The sequence below is a fragment of the Schizophyllum commune genome (genome assembly GCF_000143185.2).
Source record: "Schizophyllum commune H4-8 unplaced genomic scaffold SCHCOscaffold_14, whole genome shotgun sequence".
NCBI lineage: Eukaryota > Fungi > Basidiomycota > Agaricomycetes > Agaricales > Schizophyllaceae > Schizophyllum > Schizophyllum commune.
In genome coordinates this window covers 509,146-529,631 of record NW_026089551.1, presented here as the reverse complement: position 1 = coordinate 529,631, position 20,486 = coordinate 509,146, and the positions used below count along the sequence as shown (strand labels likewise).

Genomic DNA, 20,486 nt, shown 5'->3' with positions numbered 1-20,486 from the left:
ACCGGACCGTACGACACGTCACGGCACTTCCAAAGATGGGAATTCCAAAAGAGGGAAGTTCTGGTTGCCATTGCCACCCTGCTTGACTATATTTGCGCACGCCAAACATGGCCAAAGGATGCTTTCCGTAACCAGGCAACGGATGCCGTCACGAGGGAAAGACACTCGATTGCCCTCCACTTCGATTGCTCTTCGCCTCAGAATGATATATAACGCCGCTGCCGCCGCCATGGAACTTCCCCAGCACCCGCCGCTACTTCCGCCGCCGCGCATCCAGCCGTCGCCCGCCTTCAGTAGCACTTCGCCTCATCGACTTACCAGTCCAACGACCTAACACCCGACGACTATCATGTCTTCTGCATCTGCCGCCTCTGCCGCTCTCCCGGCCCCCGCGACCGCGGTCACCCACGACGCGCACGCGGCCCTTGAGATGAACCCCATGGACTCGTTCTTCGGGTACGCTCTCAACGGCGCGGCGCCTACCCACACCTGCCGCCATGATCGGCGCCTCTCCGCTGACGTCGAGGCTCCCCCCGCGTACGAGGAGGACCCCTCCCCGCCGGAGTACACGAAGAAGTACGAGCCCACGACGCTCGCGATGTTCTTGTTCAAGTTTGGCTTCTGTGCGTAACACTGGAACTTGGTGATCGGGGACTTGTACTGACTTGGACTTCAGTGTTCCCCCTATTCTGGATCATCGGATCCTGCATCCTCCTCACCCCCCTCTCCGCACCCGCGCCTCCGTCCGATGAGGACGTCGAGGCTGCGTGGATGCCTGAGAAGACGGAGGAGGAGCGTGCGCGCATCGTTGCGCACATTCGTAGTGTCGAGGTCAAGTGGGCCAAGAGGTCAGTTGCCTTCATTCTATAGCCCAAGGACATCCAGCTGACAATACTCTCAGGTGCCTCTTCGCCCTCCTCACCCTCCTCGTCCTCGGCGTTGCCGCTGGCATCGCCGGCTGGGCAGTCATGTCGCACCGAGCCTAAGCTCGTGTTGCAGACCCGCGGGCTCCATGCCCTACCCCCCACCCATCCCACCAAGGCTTCCAAGCCTCAACAACATCGACGGCCCTCCGGGCCCCCGACATCGCACATGCGATCGACCTCCGGGCGTATACGACCTGCAGCCTCTGCGCGCATACACATGCAGCCTTTGAGCGCATACACATGCAGCCATTGAGCGCGGTCAGCCTCACCACCCGCGCGCCATCTCTGGCGCAGCCACCTGCCCATCCTTACATCTCGATGCGGCCTCAGCGCCCATCCACCACCGCGTCCTCCCAAGGATCGCCCACCCACCATCATTCCACTGTATTTCTAGCACCTCTGGAAGGTCGTTGACGACTGTTACGCGCACGACTTTGTCTCTCCTCTCGGTTATCTTACGATTGCACTCCTCACGTTCCACGATCTCCGCCCCTCGCACGACTTATGCTTATTGTATCCTTATGCTTTTCACGCTCTGTTTCCCTACGTACGACTGCAGCCCTAGCAATGAAACGAACGAAAGACTGTACAACGAAAATTCGTCTGAGCGTGAACTTCGAAAGCAACCAAACAGCGATCTCAGTGAAGTCGAGCTCCTTCAACTGAGCCCAAGGCCTCTGCGCCTACAGAGCATCGTAACGGTACTGGGCCTCCATCCATCCTCACACTCCTAATTTGGCGCTCCGACCATTCAACAAAGTAGAGTGTCATATCACAGCATATTCACTGGATCCCTTTGATATTTTTCACTGGTATCATCGACGCCGCGGTCCCAACGTAGACAGTACTGTAAGTAGGCAGAGAGCATCGCATGGGGCATAGGACGGGATTAGGACCTGGGCATGGGAGGTAGCAGACGCCATGTAGGGGAGTGTCGGCATGCAGCGCTCTAAGACATAACATGCGAAGGCCTATCCATGCACCATGCCAAGAACGCAGGTAAACGACGCGAGAGCGAAGGTGCAGTATGTGCATCTATGTACATATGTAAGTCGCTTGATTCGTCGAGGATGCTTGGGGTGGGGAGGGAGGTAAGGAGGGGTGTGTATGTACAAATTGCGGATGATCGCCGATAGTGGTCGAAGGCTCGCATGGATGAGTATGATCCCGTTATGGTCAGCATGAGGAAGAGTGCGCGCGAAGCGACCCACCTGATGCGAACGTCTATAGTCGCACTCATGAGCACGGAAGCACGACCACACCGGCGCAACGACAGCAAGGAGCGAGAGCAAGGGTCGACGGGCGCAGAGAATAGATAAGGAGGAAAGGATAGACACTGAGACTGGAGATTAGTCGAGAACAGTAGCAGGAGGGTCGTGAGTGGGTCGTTATAAACATCATAAACAAGATTTGTTGGGTGCTGGTGGGCACGACGGGCGAGGCGCGCAGGCGGACGTCGCGCGAGCAGCCTGGGTGATTTATGGATTGGTTGTCGGATTTACAAAGGTGGACTTTGTCGACTTGAGATACGCCTATGGCTCTCCGTCGGCCTCGTCCCCTGGGACGTGCGGAGGCTCGATCGTCGCCGCCGTCTCCCCATGCACGCGGAAGCGATAGAGACACGTATGCCCCGGATGCCCCCAATTGGTCAGCACCCTCAGCATCACGATCCCAAAGTCCATCCCCTGCTCCCGCACATCCTCCGCCACCGCGAAAGACTGCGCGTACCGCCCCGCCTCGATATCGTACGCGAACTGCGCGATGCGCACGTACAGCGCCCCGTGCGTCAGCCGCGCCATCTCCGCCGCGAACGCCGCCTCGCTCTCGTCGGTGGGGACGCCGGCGGCCTCGCGCGCGGCGACGACCGCGGCCCACTTCTCCGCGTTGTCCGCGCCGTCGATGAGCGCCCAGACCTCCATGTCCCGAGGCGCACTGCGCAGGTCGTACGCGATGCTGCCCGCGGCATGCTCGATCGTGATCTCGTCGATGCGCGCGGGCAGCCGCAGCTTCACGCCCAGGCGGCCCTCGCCGGCCGCGAACGCCCAGCACTGGCCGGGCTGCACGCCGGGAGTGAGCGCGATGACGGGCGAGCGCTCGACGATGTCGCCGTGCCCGCCCGAGATCCAGCTGAGGACGGAAGAGAAGCCGGAGCGCGGCGCAACGAGGCTCTGGCGCAACGAGGGCGAGGTGAGCGTGGGGACGATGGCACCGCCGCCGGTGAAGAGGGCATGGTCGACGCGCTCGAGCATGTCGCCGGAGTACATGCGGAGGACGACGTCGCGGACGGCATCGGCAGACGGTGCTGAGCCGGGCTGCTTCTTCCACCAGCCAGGCGCAGTAGCCGCCTTCTTGCTGGCGTCGAGCGCTTCCTTGACGCCACCCTCTACGCCGCCAACGCGCTCTTCGAGAGCCTTCAGTCGCGACCTTGCTTCCTCGTCCTCGGTGGAAGGCATCGGCACAGCACGCTCGCGCTCCATCTCGGCTGTGAGCTTCGCGCCCAGCTCCTGCAGCTCCTTGCGGATGTTCTGCAGGTCGTTCCCAGCTACCATTCGCAGCGAAGACTCGGTCTGCCCTACGCGAAGGTCCGCGTTATCGACGCGAGTTTCTAGCGCGCGCAGCTTGCGATAGACCTCTTCGCGGTCGGCCAGGGCCAAGACAGCCGACTCGATGCTCAGCAGGCGATTGGACAGTTCTGAGATATCCGCGGGTGCCGTCTGCGGAGGTACATATTTGCCCCGATGGAACAACGAACCGAGCATCCCGAGCCCATTGTACAAGACCAGCGATATGCCGAGCATGACGATGGGCCATGGACCCGCTAACAACCATGTCTTCCGGCATATTCGGATGATCAGGTCGGCCAAGGTGCCCACGATGCGGCCGAGCCAGACGAAGGGCACTTGGATGAGGATATGGACGAGCCTGCCCGCGAGGACGCTGATAATAGATCCGCGTGGTCGACTCGGGTATAGCTCCTCCTCGGCTGTGGGGTCAGGGAGTGTGGACTCGTCCATTTCGGCGATGGAGTCGAGCGAGCGGACGCCGGCCTCGAGTTCTTCGGACACGTCTGCTGGATGTAGTGATTGTGCTCTTGGCATGGATGGTCCGCGCTGTGGGGCGACCGATGGTGGGCGTTGAGATGTGAGGGAGGGTGGGCGCGAGGCTGCGCGTGGGGGAGGCGCCGTATTAGGAGGCTGCTAAAGGTGAGATGGAGTATAGGACCAAGAAAGCGTATACGCACCTGCTGCTGCTGATCTTGCTCTGGCTCACTCTCTTCGTCCTCTCCAGTTGTTACGTTCTTCTTTTTCCGTTTGCGCCTCTTGTCCTGTCCGATCACAGGCAGCGTCGTAAGTAGACCACCGCCCGTTTCCTTCTTCTTCTTCTTCCTCCGACGCGTTCGGTCGTCATCATCGAAGTCTTCATCTGACTCCTCAAGATCGGACTGCGACGGCTTATAGGCCTTGTTGTCCGTCGAGATGCGATTGCGGCGGTGGGTCTGGCGCTTAGTCTGCTGTTGGTAGTCGCGCTCCTCCATTGAGTACTCGTAGGACGTGCTATCTTCCGGCTCGCGTTGGCGCACGATAAACTGGAGGGGGCCGGGGATGGATTGATGAATCTTCTCCGCTATCTGGTCAAAGGGAGACTTCTCGCGCGCGAAGCTGTTCTCCGACTGCGTGATCGTCCCATTCGACCTATCATGAGACGGCGGTTTGACAAAGCGGCTCGCAGGAGGGGGGAGTCCGCGCCCAGTGGTTTGCCGGACCTGATTCTCATATTCGACGCTGGTGCTCCGCGGGACGTTGGCGCGCGAGGGCCCGGCGGCCCAGGCCTGATTGGGGTTCATATCCTCCGCAGCGAGATGAAAGGCGTTCGCGACGTTGACCGAGGTGTCCTTGTACGCCCACTTCTCTGGGTGGAGCTTTGGGGGCGAGCGCGAGCCGTTGGCTGGGTACGAGTAGCCTGTGGACGGCGGACGTGACTTGGCTTGGGGCTTGTTGAGAAAGGTGTCGTGATCGAGCCGCCTGCCTTGACCGAGGGGAGTTCCTGCAAAGGACATGCACCGACTACGACTGGATACGGATGAGGTCTCGCGGGCTGCGTTCGCCAAGTCAAAACTCGGTTGTCACGGTCAGGGGCGCACACGTACAAGTATGGTTGATGCTCCCAGAGCTTCAGTAACGATTGACCGTGCTATGTTGGAGTTCTGGGGCGTTGTAGGCTCAGTGGCGAAGTCTGTCGCGGACGCGTATGTGTAAGGAGATGATGGTGGCAGCCAAAATCAACACCCGCGTGTCGACCGTGTTGTTGATCCTTGTTATGCGCCGCCCTTTGTGTTGTGTCCAAATGCGGATGCGCTTTGTTCATGACTGGGTCCGTGACTCGTTCAACCCCGCCTCGTTGCCACCGCGTTGCTATCTCACTGCGCGCGATAAATGGGGACCTCATGCATTCAATTTCGAGAATGAATACTTCCTAATGCAGAACCCTCTGGCAAGGGGGCAAGCTGACAATGTAGATCCATATACCGACTTTCTATGAAGGTATAGAGACTCCCACTCCTGATGCCCCGAAGGGAGCCGAGGCGCATGTGTCTACAGCGTCATACTCCTACATGGAGGATTGCACGGTCATATTGCGCCCATTCAACACCCACGAAAGCTTCGCGTCCGCGAGTCCGCCGATAATTCTATTGGGCATATGCAGTCCACAGCACTACCCTGCACATACCTCATCCGCGGGCCTTACACCCGTGCGCCACTAGTACCCAAGGTGGCTTTGTAGAATGGCAAGGCTTGGCCCAATCCGACGTCTGTCGGCGAGCACAAGCTCCTACTGACTCTGCACACGTCCTTCCAAACAAGCGCCCATCATCGAGCAAATATCGCTGCTGCGATACCCTCGCAACGACGCACCGGTCCACCGAGCCCCTGCGGTGGCACTGTGCTGTATATGCAGAGTCGGACTGCGAAACTGTGCGGAGGATACAATCCTGCGCGAATTACGCCCTGCACCTGTCACTCTGCTTGCGTAGCCTCGGTCACGCGTCACGGTTCGAGTGTCACGCCCACCTGGGAAAGTACGGCCTATCAGTGCGCGCCCGGTATATAAGCCAGACGCGACGTACCCTGCACCCTGCCTCCTCTTCCCTCCTACCACGTCGGGCAGAAAAATCTGAAAATATCACCAACGTTGCCCGCCATGCCCCACGCGACCAGAACCGAGGTGAGCCATTGGGAAGGCGAAGAGAATATCCTCTGAGCCATACGGTCTGGTAGCGGGACGCACAGAGCAGCGAGCACTGCGCTCGCGGTACCCAGTGGAGAGCGTCGACGTCTAGCGCAGCCAAAGACCAGTTGCGACGTGACGCCTCGCGCTCAGCGCATACAAGTCGGCCACAACTCGCCAGCGACCCCACCGCGCTGGGCAGCCCGCCGCGCGCGACCCAAGGCGCACTCGACGCCGCATCGTCCCAGTCGCAAAGCAGGGCAGCGCAAGCCGCACCAAACGCCCCACTGACCGCGCCCTCGTCGCCGCCCCATGCGCCGCCGTTGTACGCCAGCATACCGCTGCCGTCCCAAGTCGCCGGCGTCACCAGGACGATTCTGCACCCGGTCCTCGCCGGCTCGTGTAGATACGACCTCTCGCTGCCGCCGCCGATAGCTTCTCTGGGTCCTTGCATTTACGAGTCGGCAACCTGGCCTGCAGTACCGTCGCTGGCAATAGAAATGCCCTTGCTGCCCTCGCCCATCGTCGTGCACGCGGCCGCGTACATTGAGGGGGGGAGTGCCTTCGTAGCCGTCGCAGACGTGCTTGAGGCGTTATATGTCGACTTACAGCAGCCCGCCATCGGATATGAGAGGCGGGGCGAGCGAGTCGCGCGACACGTGTCGAGAGGTATGCTGATTTCGAGCGAAGACGCCTGCGCGAGAGTTGGGCAGCGAATCCAAAGAGGAGAGTTGCTTCGAGGTCAAAGAATGTTCGCGGGACTGTCGCCGTCGCCGCTAGGTGGCGAAGTCTACACCCTTCATGTTGCCTGAAATTCCGTATTGTTGTCTGACCCCATTAAGAACGTTGCCAGCCAGGACTTGGAGATGTATATATGTATCCTTGGCACCTTATCATCGAGAGAGATCTTGAATGGTTGAGGGCAGCGAGGGAAGCTGGCCTTTCGAGACGAGGGCAAAGGGTTTCGATGGTGGTTCAGGACAAGGGAAGCTCGGAACATGCCGAAGAGATAGCGGAACCAAACAAGGTGGCAATCTCCGGATACATTCTCACGCCTCTTTCTGTACCCAACCGCCTTCGCGCAGACCTCGCTGCTCACAGAAAGCTCTGTAGAAAACTCATGTCTGTACAAGCTCAAACACATGTGCTCGGACTCCTCTTACGCGCGCCAGCCTGTCCTCGGGACTCTAGCTCGGCCGAGCATCCTTGGCCCCTCGTTGATTCCACTTCTCGCCGCAGAGGCGTCTGTCAGAGGGACGCGGTCGCAGAGCCTTCCACCGCCTCTACGCCTGCCGAGAAGACTACTCCGACCGCAGATCCCTCAAACAATATACAACGACAGCTGATGCCTCTATGCAGGCAAGCAACCCGTCGCCGCCACGGGCGCCCGCAGGCGCGCGGTCCCGCCGAGTGACGGTGGAGCGCGAGTGCGGGCCGCCTGAAACGCCGTACGCGCCGCAGGGTTCGTCCTCCGGGAGACCAAGCGCGACGACTACCAGTCGAGGGTATAAAAGACAGAGGGGGTGGATGGGCTGAGCATCATCCCCAAGTCGGTTTTCCGCCTCTACTCAGATACTCAGCCAGCCTTCCCGTTTTCGATCCTCCACGCTTTTATCACGATGAATAGCTTCGCTGTTATGTCTGTTCTCGTTGCGGCTGCCACCGCTCGCAAGTTCACGGTCAAGAACAACTGCGCGTTCACCGTCTGGCCGGGTCTCTACACCGACCTGAACGCTGGCTCGGCTGTCCCCGACCACGCTACTGGGTACGTCTTGTTTTCCACCTTACCTTCGAGCTTACACTGACTATCTATCTAGCTGGGAGCAGGGCGCAGGCGAGGAGGTCTCCTTCGACGTCCCCGACAACTGGACTGCCGGCCGCATCTGGCCGCGTACGGCCTGCGACTTCAGCACCAACCCAGGCCCCACCTCGTGCGAGACCGGCGGCTGCAACGGCGGCCTCGAGTGCTCCAAGGACGCCGGCACGGGTGTCCCGCCCGCCACAGTCGCCGAGTGGACGCTCAGCGGCGACGGCGACGCGGACTGGTATGACGTCTCCCTGGTCGACGGCTTCAACATCCCCCTCGCGGTCACCCCGTCGACCGACTGCCAGGAGGCGTCCTGCCCCGCGGACCTCAACCCGGACTGCCCGGCTGAGCTCCAGCAGACCGGCGCTGACGGCAAGGTTGTCGGCTGCAAGTCGGCGTGCCTCGCCAACCTCGACGGCAACCAGTGAGTAGCGCTGCGCTTGTTGCTAAGGATACTCGTGCTGACCCCTTCTCTAGGCAGGACTCCGCCAACTGCTGCAGCGGCTCGCACAACACTGCTGAGACCTGCCCGCCCGACGGTGTCCAGTACTACGACTACTTCAAGAACGCCTGCAAGAACTCGTACGTGTACGCCTACGACGAGTCCTCCAAGACGGCCCTCTGGACCTGCCCGACCGCCGACAAGGCTGGTGAGTGGCCCAGTTTTACCTCTTTCGATACCATCGCTGACTTCCCGCAGACTACACCGTCACCTTCTGCCCTTAAGCGGCCGGCCGTTCACGCCTTCACGACGAAACGGATCACTGGGGAGAAGGATCACATACACTACCTATACCCTCAGCATATAAGTTATTGGCCTTGTTCATGAAGAAAACATATTATGATCTGCTATGAATATTGCTGCTTGCAGTGTCTGATCAACCGAGTCCCGGAGTGTCAGAAATCAAGAATCGATGGAAGCAGCAGTGAAGTTTAGCTTCCTGTCCTCTGCGACCCTTTCCTATGAATATTATTGTGACGCACTTGGGTACAAGTAGCATCAGGCAGAAGCTCTGGGCAAACGCTGTACGTAGCAATTGATCTGTGATTTGGACGCGGCCAAGTGTCGTGAACGAGCGCAAAAAGGGCCGAGCTACTCAATTCCCCGCAGCCGACTTGAACGACTGACCTCTTCATAGAACTTCAGTCGGTACTAGTGAAGCGCTCTACCACTGAGCTAGCAGGGAGTTATATACCATCTGGCTTTTGTTTCCCAACCGTCGAGAAGCACCAGGTGCTTCATGAGTTGCAGTCCCGATGTTAATCTGAAGAGGCCAGGTTACTGACGCAGGGCTCCGATGATAGATAAACATTCTTGGAATCAACACATCAACTACATGCCAAGGATGGTAATGATGCATAACACGGTACTAAGTATACGTATACGAGGCTACATAGGTGGTCGAGTGCACCGAGTAGCTCGTAAATCTATAGCAACCGCCATGACAAAGTCTGGTGCTCAATCGCTGCTGCCGCCGCTCTGAGTGGACTTCCGGGCGCGCTTCGTAGGTCGCTTGCAGGAATACTCGTCCTCGGTATCGCCTTCGCTCCGATTGTCGGACTGCCTAGATCCCAGAAGCGTTGTGCCTCGTGAGCTGGCTGTTTGCCGCTCGTCGTTATTGCGCTTCCTGCAAGTCCCTTGGCCCAACTGTCCGGGACTGCCCTGGCTGCGCGCCGCAGTGTCCTGCTGGTTGGCGCCAACCGGGTCAAACACCGCCTGTCTATCCGTGACCACACCGGTGGTCCTATAGAGCTTGAGAACGTGTTCAGGCGAATGCTGGTGATCCTCGTCGGTGAGGCGATCGCTGTCCTTGAACAGCCCGTATTCTTCCCCTTTCTCCATGAGTTTCCTCCACTTGTTCTGGAGCGTGTCGTAGTTGCGGAGGTCGGGCTGGGAGAGCTCGGCCTGAGTGAGGTACTTGCGAACAACGTCAGCTCGCCCCAGCAGGTCAAGGACCGTCCCTTTCTCAAACTGGTCGACCCTGCGGCGCAGATACGAGACATTGACGCTATGTCGAACCCAGTCATTGATGAGAGTGCGGTACATCCCGATCCATACGACCAGCGCTTCACAAATGCTGACCGGGAGGTTGTAAGTTTCCTTGTATGCAACGCCTTCGAGGAATAAGCCTTTGTGAGAACCTCCTCTAGCCATTTCGTCCCCTAAGAACCCTGGAACTTCAACCTCGTAGAAGATTTTGTCGATGAAGTGGACAAGGTTGATATCTTCGCAAGGGAAGTATAGAAGAATCATGTAGAGGGCGACCCAGAATAAGGACTCTAGATCGTCCTGCACGGTGTGCAGCTTCCCAGGTGTCTTCAGCGACAGGGTCGAAATGAATGGCCACGTTCCCTACATAGGTTGTCAGTAAGAGCAGCGCACAAACAAAGTGCAAGTACCGTGCGTTCAGGGCGGTCTGACTTCCTGGGAAGTTCAGCTAGAGGATCGAGACGAGGATCTTCGTCCATGTCGGCCAGCGTCGGTGTCTGTGCACACCGATCCCAGTCGACGAGAACGCCTTCCTGCTTCTCATCGTCCCACGTGATATTGCGGAAGCTGAGATCACGATGAAGTTTATGGCACTTCTCGACGGCGTCCCGATGACCTAGAAAGGGTCAGCATAGATAGCTAAGCCTGAATCGAAGGTCGCTCACATGTGCACGCGTTGTCCAAGATCTGTAAGAGATGCTTGGAATCCCTGAACTCCCAAAGCGGACGATAAAAGTGCTCCACTAGGCGGTGATGGACGCGTGGACGACATTCTCTGTCTGGACCGACCTTGTGCCCGTCGACAAGGTACACATGCGTTTTGGTCTGCTGGTCCGGGAGATCACCGCCGCATACAAGTTCTGGCGCGCAGCGTACGCCGTGCTCGTTGAGCTGCCTAATGACGTCGGCCTCGCGCTCCGCGTACAAAGGCCGCCACGAATCCTTCAGGAAGAAGACCCTGTCCTCTCTTGGGCACCATGCAGGACAGCTCAGCGTTGCACGGGTGCAGATACCGTACGCATCGCGTTCGGGAGCCCAGACGTAGAAGGAGCGCCACCCAGACTTTGCTCCTGAGTCGACAGGCACCTTCATCTCGAGGACGGGCAACTCCCGTTTGTACGGAAGAACATACGATTCGAGGGCGGCGCGAGCGCGGGCTTCAAGGATGGCGTCCTCCTTCGGAACCGGGCGCACGGTCGAGTCCGACCCCTGCTCTTCGGGAGAAAGGTTGTCGAAGCGATGAAGAAGGTCGTCGAGGTCCCAAAACCGATCGCTTTCATCCCAGATTCGTTTGTCAGACACGATGAGACCGCCCCGATCCATGCTGATAATGCGAAAGTAGCCAGCATTGACGAAGAGGAAGAGCGAGAAGAGACGATGCTGACGATTGTGCATCTTTGCAAGATACGCCATCACTTGTTTGGCCACGTCTCTGCCCTTGTCGGTGGCCTCCAATGTCAAGGCGCCAAGGTCCACAGAGTTATCGAAGATGTCGAAGTCCAGGTAGTCTTCAACCAAGTCTGGCACTGCCTCGTTGTATTGCGTGCAATCTCGCAGGTCAACATAGACACCCGGGTGAGCGGACAAATCCACTTCAGATTCGGAAGCATGTGCGGAGGGGTCCATAATGCGGTGATTCGTCAAAACTCTACTGATTCCTGTGATCTAGGAGCGCGTCAGGTTACTCTGCCACCAGTGTGAATATGTTGAGCGCACCAAGGGTGGCCACGATGTTTTCGCATCGCTGATAGCGTCCTCCAGTCTGTAATGAGTACTCTCGGTGGGAGACTCCGCCGTCGGAACAAATTCCTCGAGGAACTCCTCGTAATTCATGCTAGCGATCGTGCATTTGCGCATGTTCATGCCCGATGTTGCACGCCACTGATCTTCTTGTCCGTAATGAGGGCCAATATTAGTAGCGAGTTATTCGTGGCTCTTGAGGGGGGCAGGACGACAGGAAGAAGTGATATGTGATCCTGCAGACGATGGTTGTGGACAAGCGCAGTCAGACTTTGATGATGGGAATTTCGAGCGCATGTCACGTGGTCGCCACGAGGCGATGCCTTTCCAACTTGTTCTCAACTCTAGTCCTCCGCAGTGACGTGTCTGACAAAGATGAAGCATGAACCGCGGGAGAACGTGTTCAGATTAAAGCACCAGCCCGAACGAAAGCGAGCCGTCAGGCAGGCAGTGTGCACTTGTGTCGGCCGGGAAAGAGCGAGTTTGAGTGAGCTCTGTGATGCTCGTTGCACAGCATCCCACCCACATTCAATCACTACAAGTACATTCAATTGCCCCCATAGATCGTCCAGTCCCTTTCACGTCGCGAACTACCACTCTCACAGATCCGCAAACTTGTTCGTAGCCTGCATCGTATGGGTTCGTCAGTAACGCCTTCCTTACACGACGCATGATCGAAGCATTAAAGCCCGTCCACACTCACCTCCACCAGCAACTTCGCGATCCCTGGCTCGCGCGCCGAGTGGCCCGCGTCGGGGACGATGTGCAGCTCGATTTCAGGGAAGACCTTCTTAAGCGCCCAGGCGGTCGTTGCCTTGGTGGATGAAAATGATGTCAGCGAGAAGGGGGCGTTTGTGACGGGACGGAGTTGTCAGTGACGGAAAGGAGATGTAAGTGTCAAAAAAACGAAGGCGGCGAGGCGGTGGCTGTAGAACGAAATCGTCGGGTTTGAAAAAAAATCAACCACTGACCGGACAAACAACATCGTACCGCCCCTGCACGACCACCGTTGGGATGTGGCGGCTGAGGATACAGTCGGTCAGCCAATTTCTCAGGAAGACAGAACACGAGCTCAGCGCTCACATCTTGTCGATCTCCTGCTTCTCCAGCAACTGCCCGTCGCGCATGAAGCCCTGACGAACGCGTAAGGTCAGAAGGGTTTGGCGAGCGAGCAGGCCAGTTGGTGCTCGGTAGCGATGAGGAGAATCGACATACATTGTTGATGAAGTAGTGGTTCTCAATCCGTGCGAACGCGCTGAGAGTGCTGCACGTCAGCGACGAGTTTCAGGTGAGGAGAATCACAAAGGTGAGGTGGACACCGAAGAGGCCGGAGGAACGCTTTCGCCAACTTACAGCGCGAACTCATCCGCTTCGGCGCGAGCAATGTATTCTGGGGAGACGTATAGGCGGGAGGTGGCCATCCTGTGCAGAATGTGGGTCAGCCCACTGATCTGACCGGCTGAGACTGCGGGAGCCCCAGTCGATGATAAGGAACCAAATCAAGACTACTCACTCCCACTTGGACCAAGCCTTCGCCGCGCGGGTGCGCACATCCGGGTCGACCGAATTCAACTGCGCATGGTACGCGAGAACCATATCCCCGCGTTCCTCTTCTGGAATGGGCGCGAGGAACTCGTCCCATGCCTCTGGGAAGAGATGCGACGCGCCGTTCTGGTAGAAGAAGTGCAGCTCGGATTTGCGGAGGGTGAAGATACCACTGAAGAAAGCTAAGTCAGGCGCGTTGACGAGGAGCAGGGGCACACACCGCAACACCAGCGTCTTCACGCGCTCCGGATGCGTCTGCGCGTACGCGAGCGACAGCGTCGAGCCCCACGAGCCGCCGAAGACGTGCCACTTGTCGATCTTGAGCTCCTCGCGCAACTTCTCGATGTCCTTCACGAGGTCCCACGTCGTGTTCTCCTCGAGCGACGCGTGCGGCGTGGACTTCCCTGAGCCGCGTTGGTCGAGGAGGATGATCTGTGTGGCGTGAGCGCGCTGTGGTCGTGTCGTTGGTCGAGAACAGCACCTTGTACTTCTCCGGGTTGAAGAAGCTGCGATCTTGGGGATCGAAGCCGCCGCCGGGGCCTCCGTGGAGGAAGACGACTGCAAGAGAGGTAATTGAGTTTGATTCCCTGCGTCCTAACAGCAAGCAACGACGCACCTGGATTCCCTTTCTGATTCCCGCACACCTCGTAGCTTCAGGCAATGAGCCTTGCCGTACCTCACTCCTCGTAGCAGCCACACTCACTGCAGCGTGTGCCGATCGGACACCTTCAGCTTGCCACTCTCATATCTGTCGACGGATCAGTCGCGGGCGATGGCAAAGGGTCCGAGGCTCGCGCACGGCTCAATGGGCGGGTACATGATGCTTGACGGTGAAAGCGATGGGTGCGATGGGTATGATGAGTGCGAGTGGAGGAATCGAGTAGATGGTGGGTGCAGGAAGGGAAGGAGCTTATGCTGAGGCACCGGAAGGGTCTTGGAGACTGAGTTGGCGCTGGCAGGGGCGCCTGAGCCGTATTGTGTCCGAATGTGTGCACGATCACATGCATAGGCGCGTCTTGGGGCGAACTGTCTCAGTGACGTAGACTGAAGCTGGAAGAGCTCGTGTTGACTGGGTAGAATGGTCCTACGAGGACTCGACGCACAACACAACCTGAGCATGATGGTAAGAGACAAGATGGAACGCGCCGGGAGGTCATCTACACGTGTAAAGTATTGACGAGGTATTGGGAGACATTGAAGTTCGAGTGCCAGGCAAACTAGCGATGTCCGAACACACTATCCGATACACAGCAAGCAAATAAGTTACAGTCCCCACGCTACTACGCTACGACACAATGGTCAGATCGTTAGCCTTGAGCGTCAACTCCCGCACATCATCCGCGATGAGCTCCTTCCCATCCACATACAGCGCGTTCACCACCTCTCGTTCCCTATACACCCATGCCTCCTCCTCACTATCCTTTACCTCTTCCACCTTCCTCACCGGCGCCAACTCATACAAGACCTCCAGCGCCGACAGCGCCCCGCCATACGCATGGCTAATCCCCGTGTCAATGATGATAATCTTCCCCTCGCACCGCGACACAATCCCGTGGAAGTCCGGCGTGTGGCCCATGATCATGCGTCGGGTACCAGTCTTGTTGAGCACGCCGTCCACCGCGGCACACACCTCGGCCTCGGTGCCCAACGCCCAGCCGCGGTACCACAGCGGGCCATCGGCGCCATAGAGCTCAGCCTCTTCGTCTGTGGTGCTGTGAGGTAGGCCAGGGTACGCGGCGGGCGGATGAGGTGGAGGCTGAGTGCGGCGCTGGAGCTTGCGCAGGAGGGAATCCGAGAGGTCGTTGATGCGGGAGGGGAAGGGGGAGAGGTTGCTGTATGTGGGCGAGAGGCCGCCGTGAACGAAGGAAAGCGCGACATGTGAGAGAAGAGGGCTTGCAGATGGCTGCTCGGTATTGGGATAGGGCGTGTTCGGCGGACCGAGAGCGGGGTGAAGAGGTAAGCGGGAAGCGGTAGTGTAGTTCGCAGCCCAGGTGTTGCCGATGCGACCGGTGGAGAGCATGTCTTGTCGCTCCTTGACAGAACCGAAGGTCTTGATCTCGGAGGGATACACATATCTGAGGGAGGGTACGTTAGCTACGTGTAGCTTATGATCAACGACGGTACGCCACGCACCTCCAATCCCCAATCGCATTCATCCATTCGTGGTTCCCAAGGTGCGACAGGACCTGACCTCCGGTTTCAGGCGCCTGCGCGCGCAGCTTGTCCATAAGGTCAAACAACGGGATCGTATCGTCGCCTCTGGTATGCGTTAGCGCAACGTCACCGACGGCGGTTGCGGGACACGGCCATTGACCTTAGCAAGTCCACCATCCCACTCACCTATCTATTATATCCCCTGTCTGCACAAAGAAGTCCGGAATCCCTGTCCAGTCGCCCGCCTCGTCGATCACGCCCGAGAACTTGAGGACCTTGAGCGCATTCGGGAGGTCGCCGTGCAGGTCGCCCACGGCAACTATGTGGCGTTTGAAGGAAGGAGGAGCGTCGAAGGGGGGATGTTCTTCAGCCTGCGTTGATGCTTGCTCGAAGACCGCCTGTCGTTGTCCGTCGACTTCCTGCGCCGCCTGCAGCACAACCTGCTCCCCGCCCAGCACATTCGCCACGGAGGTCGGGAGATGCAGCAGCAAGCTCGTCGGGACCAGCGACGTCAGGTCCAAGTAGTAGAACGCGACCGCGAGCAGGAGCGCCAGCGCGCTCAGATGTAGCCGGCCGGGCGCCATGATGGTGATGATGGCGGAAGCAAAGCTGCTTTGGTTCCCGATTGGGAAGGACTTGTTGTTTGTGCGCGAGTTGCTTCTGACCACCATCGTGTCTCGTGCTGCTTCCTCAATATCATCCGCTCACTCCAGCTTTCGGGGCAGCGCCATGTCTAAACTTGCGACACAGGCTCTCACCTTATAGCTGGGCTGAGAACGAACCTGCGCGCGTGAGGCGTTGGCATGCTGGTAGCGGGCAGCGGCCCGCACTCTCCCTGACAGCTGGCTTCTCATTCCCCCGCGATTCATGAAGCTGGTCGTATAAATGTCTTTGCCTGCATATCCGAACGCTTAGCACCTCCAGTATCTCTGCGCCTCATCTGACATGTACCTCCTCGTCGTCCTCTTAGCTTCCTTACTCTCTTGGACCCACTATGCCGCTGCGCAAGACGGGTACGCCACCGAGAACGGAGGTGTCACTGGCGGCTCTGGCGGTACTACTATTACTGTGTCGTCGGCTGCGGCCTTCGAGACTGCTATCGTGGTAAGCCCACGCCACACCTTCTTTGTTCGGAAAATCGTGCTGACAGTATTCTTAATCGCCAGCAAGACGAGCCCACCGTCGTATACCTCTCGGGACCCCTCGAGCTCGACGACCGTCTCAATGTCGCTAGCAACACCAGTATATTCGGGATAGGTTCGGACGCAGTCATCACCGGTGGTGGGCTTCGCATCGAGGACGCGTCAAATGTCATCGTGCAGAACCTGGTCATCAATAAGATCGTAGGTATGTGGTCGTGTAGGGCTGCTTTTCCTGTCTCTCGATCCGGACCCATCGTTCACAGCTGAGGGTTAACGAAATTATCTGTAGGCGACGATGCCATTAGCATCCAAGAAAGCACGAACGTATGGATCGACCACAACGAGTTCTTCTCGGACACGGATCACGGATTCGACTACTACGATGGGCTGCTGGACATAACACACGGCTGCGACTTCATCACGGTGTCGTATAACTATTTCCATGATCACTACAAGGTCAGTCAAACGCTTTGGACACTGAACGCTTGCTCACTCCATCATCTGTAGTGCTCCCTGATCGGCGCAGATCCTGACAACGCTGACGAAGGTAAGTGGAAAGCAGGTTGACCGACATGTTCACTGACCGCGGGTATGAGACACCGGCAAATTCCACATTACCTACCACCACAACTACTTCAAGAACATCCATACGAGGACGCCCGGTAGGCTTCGTCATCTCACCATTTGACTTTGCCTTATGCAGAGAGTCGATACAGCCGCCCGCTTCGCCCACGTCCACTCTTACAACAACCTTTTCGAGGATATCGTATCGCAAGGAATCCACTCGCGCTCGGACGCCGAAGTGCTCATCGAGGGCAACGTCTTTGTGAACTCAACCGAACCGCGTGAGTGGCAGTCCTCACAAATATTGCGTTGGCTCGCATTTCTGACGGCGTGGTCCGGTTCATCATCTGCGTTTATTTCTTCAACACCAGTCTCGACATACGGATTCGTCATCCCAGACGACTCGCCGGAGGACCCCGAGGGCGACTACGAGCCTGATGGGTACGCGAACTTGGGCGCAGGTACGGAGGCGTCAGCACCGAACCGGAAGGATAACTCTGACGAATGCTTCGACAGACAATGACTGGGGCAGCGGCGAGATCAATCTCACGCAGACGGGGACCTTCACGAGCGTACCGTATGCGTACACGCTTACACCACTTGACGAAGTGCAGGCGGCGGTGCAGGCCGGGGCAGGGGTAGGCAAGTTGTAACGTCGCCTCAAGTGAGGCTGTCGCCAGGGGACTTGGGCTTGCCGAGCGCATGGCAGGGACGACGGCGCCTTCGAAAGGCCAGATATGAAAGACCTCGACCATGCCTCTCTACCGGGCCTGTCAATCGATGCCGATGAAACGGCCATGCCACTCTGCACTAATATGGCCATTCCATTGTCCGAGTCAGACAGCCGTGCGCCGCAGTCTGTAACCGAGCCGGGACCCGTGGTCCGATCAATGTCTCCGAGATGCGAGATGGTTCGCTGGCCTTTTGCGCGTGCAGATCACTGCCGAATCGCCGGGTGATTGAGAACAATGCAAAGAGAAGACGTGTAAGCCCGTCAACATTGTTTTCGCGGAATGCGGAGGCTCAACTGTAACGTTTCAAAAGACTTTCGCGCGTGTGGCAATGGGCTTTCGATTGTCGGGCGTGGTCCCACTCCCCTTGTTCTGTATCTGAGCTCATTCATCCCATCTGAGGCTCAAAAAGCAACCCGAGACGGGATTCGAACCCGCAACCTCCGCCTATCTCCCTACCGGAAAGCGATATCATGACCATTAGACAACTCGGGCGATGGCATTGTCCCTGCCTGACTTGGAATAATAACCTGCTTTTTTTGCGCATCGAAAGAACAGATGAAATCGATATGAAAGAGATGATATCAGTCCTCATGTCAGCCCGGCAATGGCTGCGGCCAATTCTTTATTGCTCGACTTGTCACGACGGCTGAGTTTACCTCCGAACGAATAGGGGCTTCCATTTGAGGGTGAAACATTGTGCCTCGTGTAGATCACGTGACTGCCTCGCGACCTCGAGGCGTCATCAAAGCGCGTCTTGTCAACAACCACCATCTGTCGGGCCAAGTCAGGCTTATCGTTTGTTTGAGCACGTGGGGTGATTAGGCGTGCATATATAAACACCTGAAGAGGGTGCGCAGCTTTGTCTCTTCCACCGCGTGCCAGGGCTGACCCTTCTGCCACCATGTCCGCAGTCCCCTCCACTCCCCAGCGATCGTCTTCGCTCGCTCAATTCCTCCTCCGGTCGGAATCGCTACCGAGCGGCACGCCAGTTAGGTCTAACAGCAGCCAGTTTGCCTACGACAAGGGCCAACCGCTTCCCTTACACGACCGTCGATCCCTTCTGGCCGAAGCCATGCACGGATACACGATTGGAAGGAAGAAATATAAGGAATTTCTTGAGGAATTTGTACCCAAGGCGCCTACTCCTACGCCGGACGTTCGATACCGATTGGGGCCCTTGGTAAATGAGGCATCGCTCTATAATCCCTTGGTGCGTTGCCCTCCATCGTGCAGCGTGGTCAAGCAACTGACGATAACACAGCTTAAGGGGGTCAACAGAGTCCTCAAGCGAGGTCAGTCCCTATGAATGATGCAACAGTCCCCTGAGCCCTCAGGGGAAACTGATGCATCACTGGCCTGAACTTATAGGCCTGAGCTCTTAGGCCTTTGTTGCATCAACTGATGCAACAACTGACTGAGAAAACTACTATAGCTACAGCTACTCGGACAGTGCCGTACCCTCCTGCATCCTCGGCCATCGCCGTGGTCCCCGTCGTCGTCGCCAGCAGCGCGTGCACCGTCGTCGTCGTCGTCGTCGTCGTCGTCGTCGTCCCGCCCTCCGACGCGCGCGCGCACGTGCAGCCCGCCTCCCGAAACTTCCCACGCTCCTCCCGCCGCGTCGCCCCGCCCTCCCGCCGCGTCGCCCCGCCCTCCCGCCGCATTGCCCCGCCGCGTCGCCCCGCCCTTCCCGCCGCGTCGTGTAGCATCGCCCAGCCATCTCGCCACGCACACGGCTTGCCCCACTACCTAGCGCGTCGGGCTCGCACCATCCATCGCGCTCGCACGTGCACCTGCGATCCCTCGCCTCCCGTTCCCGCCTCTTCCCACGCTCCTCCCACCGCGTCGGCCCACCAGCCACCCCGTGCATGCTCGCAATGGGTATCCCGCACCCGGTTCCTCGCTGTTGCCCTCCTCGTAGTCGAACATACAGCTGCGCGCTTGCAGCTCGCCACGCTCTCGGCAAGCGGTGTGCGCTCGCTCATCACCGTGCACGCACGGCCGGCTCATCTGCACGAGCACCAGCTGTCGGGCTGCGTGTACTCGGCAGCTACCGCATACGTCAACACGCCCACCAGACAACGCCCCTGCCCTGCGCTACTCGTGCACCTAGGCGCAGCGTCACACGAGCAAGTGCCGGGAGGTCGGGCCGCGCTCGCGCCGGTCCTCGCGCATTGCCTGGGATGTCGTTCGGGATGATACGTCGAGCAGCGCGCGAAGCCGTTGTAGCAACGTGCTGTACGTGCTTTGACGTGCGCGTAGCTCATCCCGACAAGGCAGGAGGCTTGCATGTATGCATACGGCGGCACAGACGTGCCGTGTATCATGGCATGCACGCGACAGAGGGTCTTTGGGTACGTTGACGCGTCCATGGCGGGAGCCGGCGGGGACGAGGATGTGGGTGTGTAGATGAGGGTGATGGGAAGAGTGCAGGATGGACACTGCAAAGGGCCGGTCGATCGGTCGTGGAGAGACCGGAGCAAATGCTGGACCGATGCGCTGTTGAGCGCGATGGTGGAAGACTCGGGGTCGTACAGTCTAAGAGCGTGGCCAACGGCGGCGGCGGCAGCGACGGAGGTGAAGAAAAAGGAAGTGAGCGTGATGCAGTCGACACGTAGCGCGACTGGTGATGGTGGAAGAGAGCAAGAAGGCTGACACGTC

At 58.4% G+C, this 20,486-nt stretch overlaps 12 protein-coding genes and 2 non-coding genes across 14 annotated transcripts; 7 read left to right on the top strand and 7 right to left on the bottom strand.

Moving 5' to 3' along the window:
* Nucleotides 1–349: 349 nt before the first annotated feature.
* On the top strand, nt 350–986 carry SCHCODRAFT_02519211 (uncharacterized protein; the record flags this gene model as incomplete). Its single annotated transcript, XM_003027253.2, has 3 exons — nt 350–623; nt 677–848; nt 902–986. The coding sequence occupies 3 exons, from the start codon at nt 350–352 to the stop codon at nt 984–986; spliced, it is 531 nt and encodes a 176-aa protein (XP_003027299.2).
* Nucleotides 987–1,016: 30 nt separating this feature from the next.
* Nucleotides 1,017–1,524, top strand: SCHCODRAFT_02642944 (uncharacterized protein). The gene has a single exon (XM_050346301.1). It carries the CDS (start codon nt 1,167–1,169, stop codon nt 1,338–1,340), a length of 174 nt encoding a protein of 57 aa, XP_050197429.1. The 5' UTR covers nt 1,017–1,166; the 3' UTR covers nt 1,341–1,524.
* Nucleotides 1,525–1,841: 317 nt separating this feature from the next.
* SCHCODRAFT_01248523 (uncharacterized protein) lies at nt 1,842–2,312 on the bottom strand. The gene has a single exon (XM_050341317.1). It carries the CDS (start codon nt 2,164–2,166, stop codon nt 1,876–1,878), a length of 291 nt encoding a protein of 96 aa, XP_050197428.1. The 5' UTR covers nt 2,167–2,312; the 3' UTR covers nt 1,842–1,875.
* A 146-nt stretch (nt 2,313–2,458) lies between these two features.
* Nucleotides 2,459–4,983, bottom strand: SCHCODRAFT_02518832 (uncharacterized protein; the record flags this gene model as incomplete). The annotated part of the gene is made up of 2 exons (XM_050343404.1): nt 2,459–4,123; nt 4,168–4,983. The coding sequence occupies 2 exons, from the start codon at nt 4,981–4,983 to the stop codon at nt 2,459–2,461; spliced, it is 2,481 nt and encodes an 826-aa protein (XP_050197427.1).
* Nucleotides 4,984–6,125: 1,142 nt separating this feature from the next.
* On the top strand, nt 6,126–7,132 carry SCHCODRAFT_02556378 (uncharacterized protein; the record flags this gene model as incomplete). The annotated part of the gene is made up of 2 exons (XM_003027252.3): nt 6,126–6,149; nt 6,203–7,132. 2 exons carry the CDS (start codon nt 6,126–6,128, stop codon nt 6,962–6,964), a joined length of 786 nt encoding a protein of 261 aa, XP_003027298.1. The 3' UTR covers nt 6,965–7,132.
* Nucleotides 7,133–7,230: 98 nt separating this feature from the next.
* Nucleotides 7,231–7,669, top strand: SCHCODRAFT_02109934 (uncharacterized protein). The gene has a single exon (XM_050341826.1). The coding sequence runs from the start codon at nt 7,273–7,275 to the stop codon at nt 7,564–7,566; it is 294 nt and encodes a 97-aa protein (XP_050197426.1). The 5' UTR covers nt 7,231–7,272; the 3' UTR covers nt 7,567–7,669.
* Nucleotides 7,670–7,771: 102 nt separating this feature from the next.
* Nucleotides 7,772–8,685, top strand: SCHCODRAFT_02519139 (Osmotin, thaumatin-like protein; the record flags this gene model as incomplete). Its single annotated transcript, XM_003027251.1, has 4 exons — nt 7,772–7,917; nt 7,970–8,383; nt 8,437–8,609; nt 8,660–8,685. 4 exons carry the CDS (start codon nt 7,772–7,774, stop codon nt 8,683–8,685), a joined length of 759 nt encoding a protein of 252 aa, XP_003027297.1.
* Nucleotides 8,686–9,060: 375 nt separating this feature from the next.
* SCHCODRAFT_t246 lies at nt 9,061–9,146 on the bottom strand. Its single transcript has one exon. It is a non-coding gene; the product is annotated as a tRNA-Thr (tRNA).
* A 127-nt stretch (nt 9,147–9,273) lies between these two features.
* Nucleotides 9,274–11,840, bottom strand: SCHCODRAFT_02556372 (uncharacterized protein). The gene is made up of 4 exons (XM_003027079.3): nt 11,666–11,840; nt 10,615–11,614; nt 10,360–10,565; nt 9,274–10,312 (listed from the first exon to the last, which is right to left on the bottom strand). Exons 1-4 carry the CDS (start codon nt 11,810–11,812, stop codon nt 9,419–9,421), a joined length of 2,247 nt encoding a protein of 748 aa, XP_003027125.2. The 5' UTR covers nt 11,813–11,840; the 3' UTR covers nt 9,274–9,418.
* A 402-nt stretch (nt 11,841–12,242) lies between these two features.
* Nucleotides 12,243–14,123, bottom strand: SCHCODRAFT_02642937 (peptidase S33, proline iminopeptidase 1). Its single transcript, XM_050346300.1, is given in 13 exon segments — nt 12,243–12,315; nt 12,393–12,503; nt 12,661–12,712; nt 12,773–12,822; nt 12,905–12,944; nt 13,043–13,111; nt 13,203–13,406; nt 13,455–13,666; nt 13,716–13,792; nt 13,851–13,885; nt 13,938–13,982; nt 14,034–14,053; nt 14,071–14,123. 12 exon segments carry the CDS (start codon nt 14,051–14,053, stop codon nt 12,289–12,291), a joined length of 942 nt encoding a protein of 313 aa, XP_050197425.1. The 5' UTR covers nt 14,071–14,123; the 3' UTR covers nt 12,243–12,288.
* Nucleotides 14,124–14,288: 165 nt separating this feature from the next.
* Nucleotides 14,289–15,987, bottom strand: SCHCODRAFT_02642936 (Metallo-dependent phosphatase). The gene is made up of 3 exons (XM_003027077.2): nt 15,575–15,987; nt 15,368–15,493; nt 14,289–15,309 (listed from the first exon to the last, which is right to left on the bottom strand). The coding sequence occupies exons 1-3, from the start codon at nt 15,970–15,972 to the stop codon at nt 14,520–14,522; spliced, it is 1,314 nt and encodes a 437-aa protein (XP_003027123.1). The 5' UTR covers nt 15,973–15,987; the 3' UTR covers nt 14,289–14,519.
* A 57-nt stretch (nt 15,988–16,044) lies between these two features.
* SCHCODRAFT_02642933 (polysaccharide lyase family 1 protein) lies at nt 16,045–18,227 on the top strand. Its single transcript, XM_003027250.2, has 9 exons — nt 16,045–16,492; nt 16,555–16,735; nt 16,820–16,986; nt 17,038–17,077; nt 17,127–17,192; nt 17,247–17,375; nt 17,466–17,555; nt 17,611–18,079; nt 18,139–18,227. Exons 1-8 carry the CDS (start codon nt 16,334–16,336, stop codon nt 17,745–17,747), a joined length of 969 nt encoding a protein of 322 aa, XP_003027296.1. The 5' UTR covers nt 16,045–16,333; the 3' UTR covers nt 17,748–18,079; nt 18,139–18,227.
* An 11-nt stretch (nt 18,228–18,238) lies between these two features.
* SCHCODRAFT_t245 lies at nt 18,239–18,320 on the bottom strand. Its single transcript has one exon. It is a non-coding gene; the product is annotated as a tRNA-Arg (tRNA).
* Nucleotides 18,321–18,729: 409 nt separating this feature from the next.
* On the top strand, nt 18,730–20,282 carry SCHCODRAFT_02681520 (uncharacterized protein; the record flags this gene model as incomplete). Its single annotated transcript, XM_050346740.1, has 3 exons — nt 18,730–19,038; nt 19,090–19,120; nt 19,267–20,282. The coding sequence occupies 3 exons, from the start codon at nt 18,730–18,732 to the stop codon at nt 20,022–20,024; spliced, it is 1,098 nt and encodes a 365-aa protein (XP_050197424.1). The 3' UTR covers nt 20,025–20,282.
* Between the last annotated feature and the right edge of the window lie 204 nt (nt 20,283–20,486).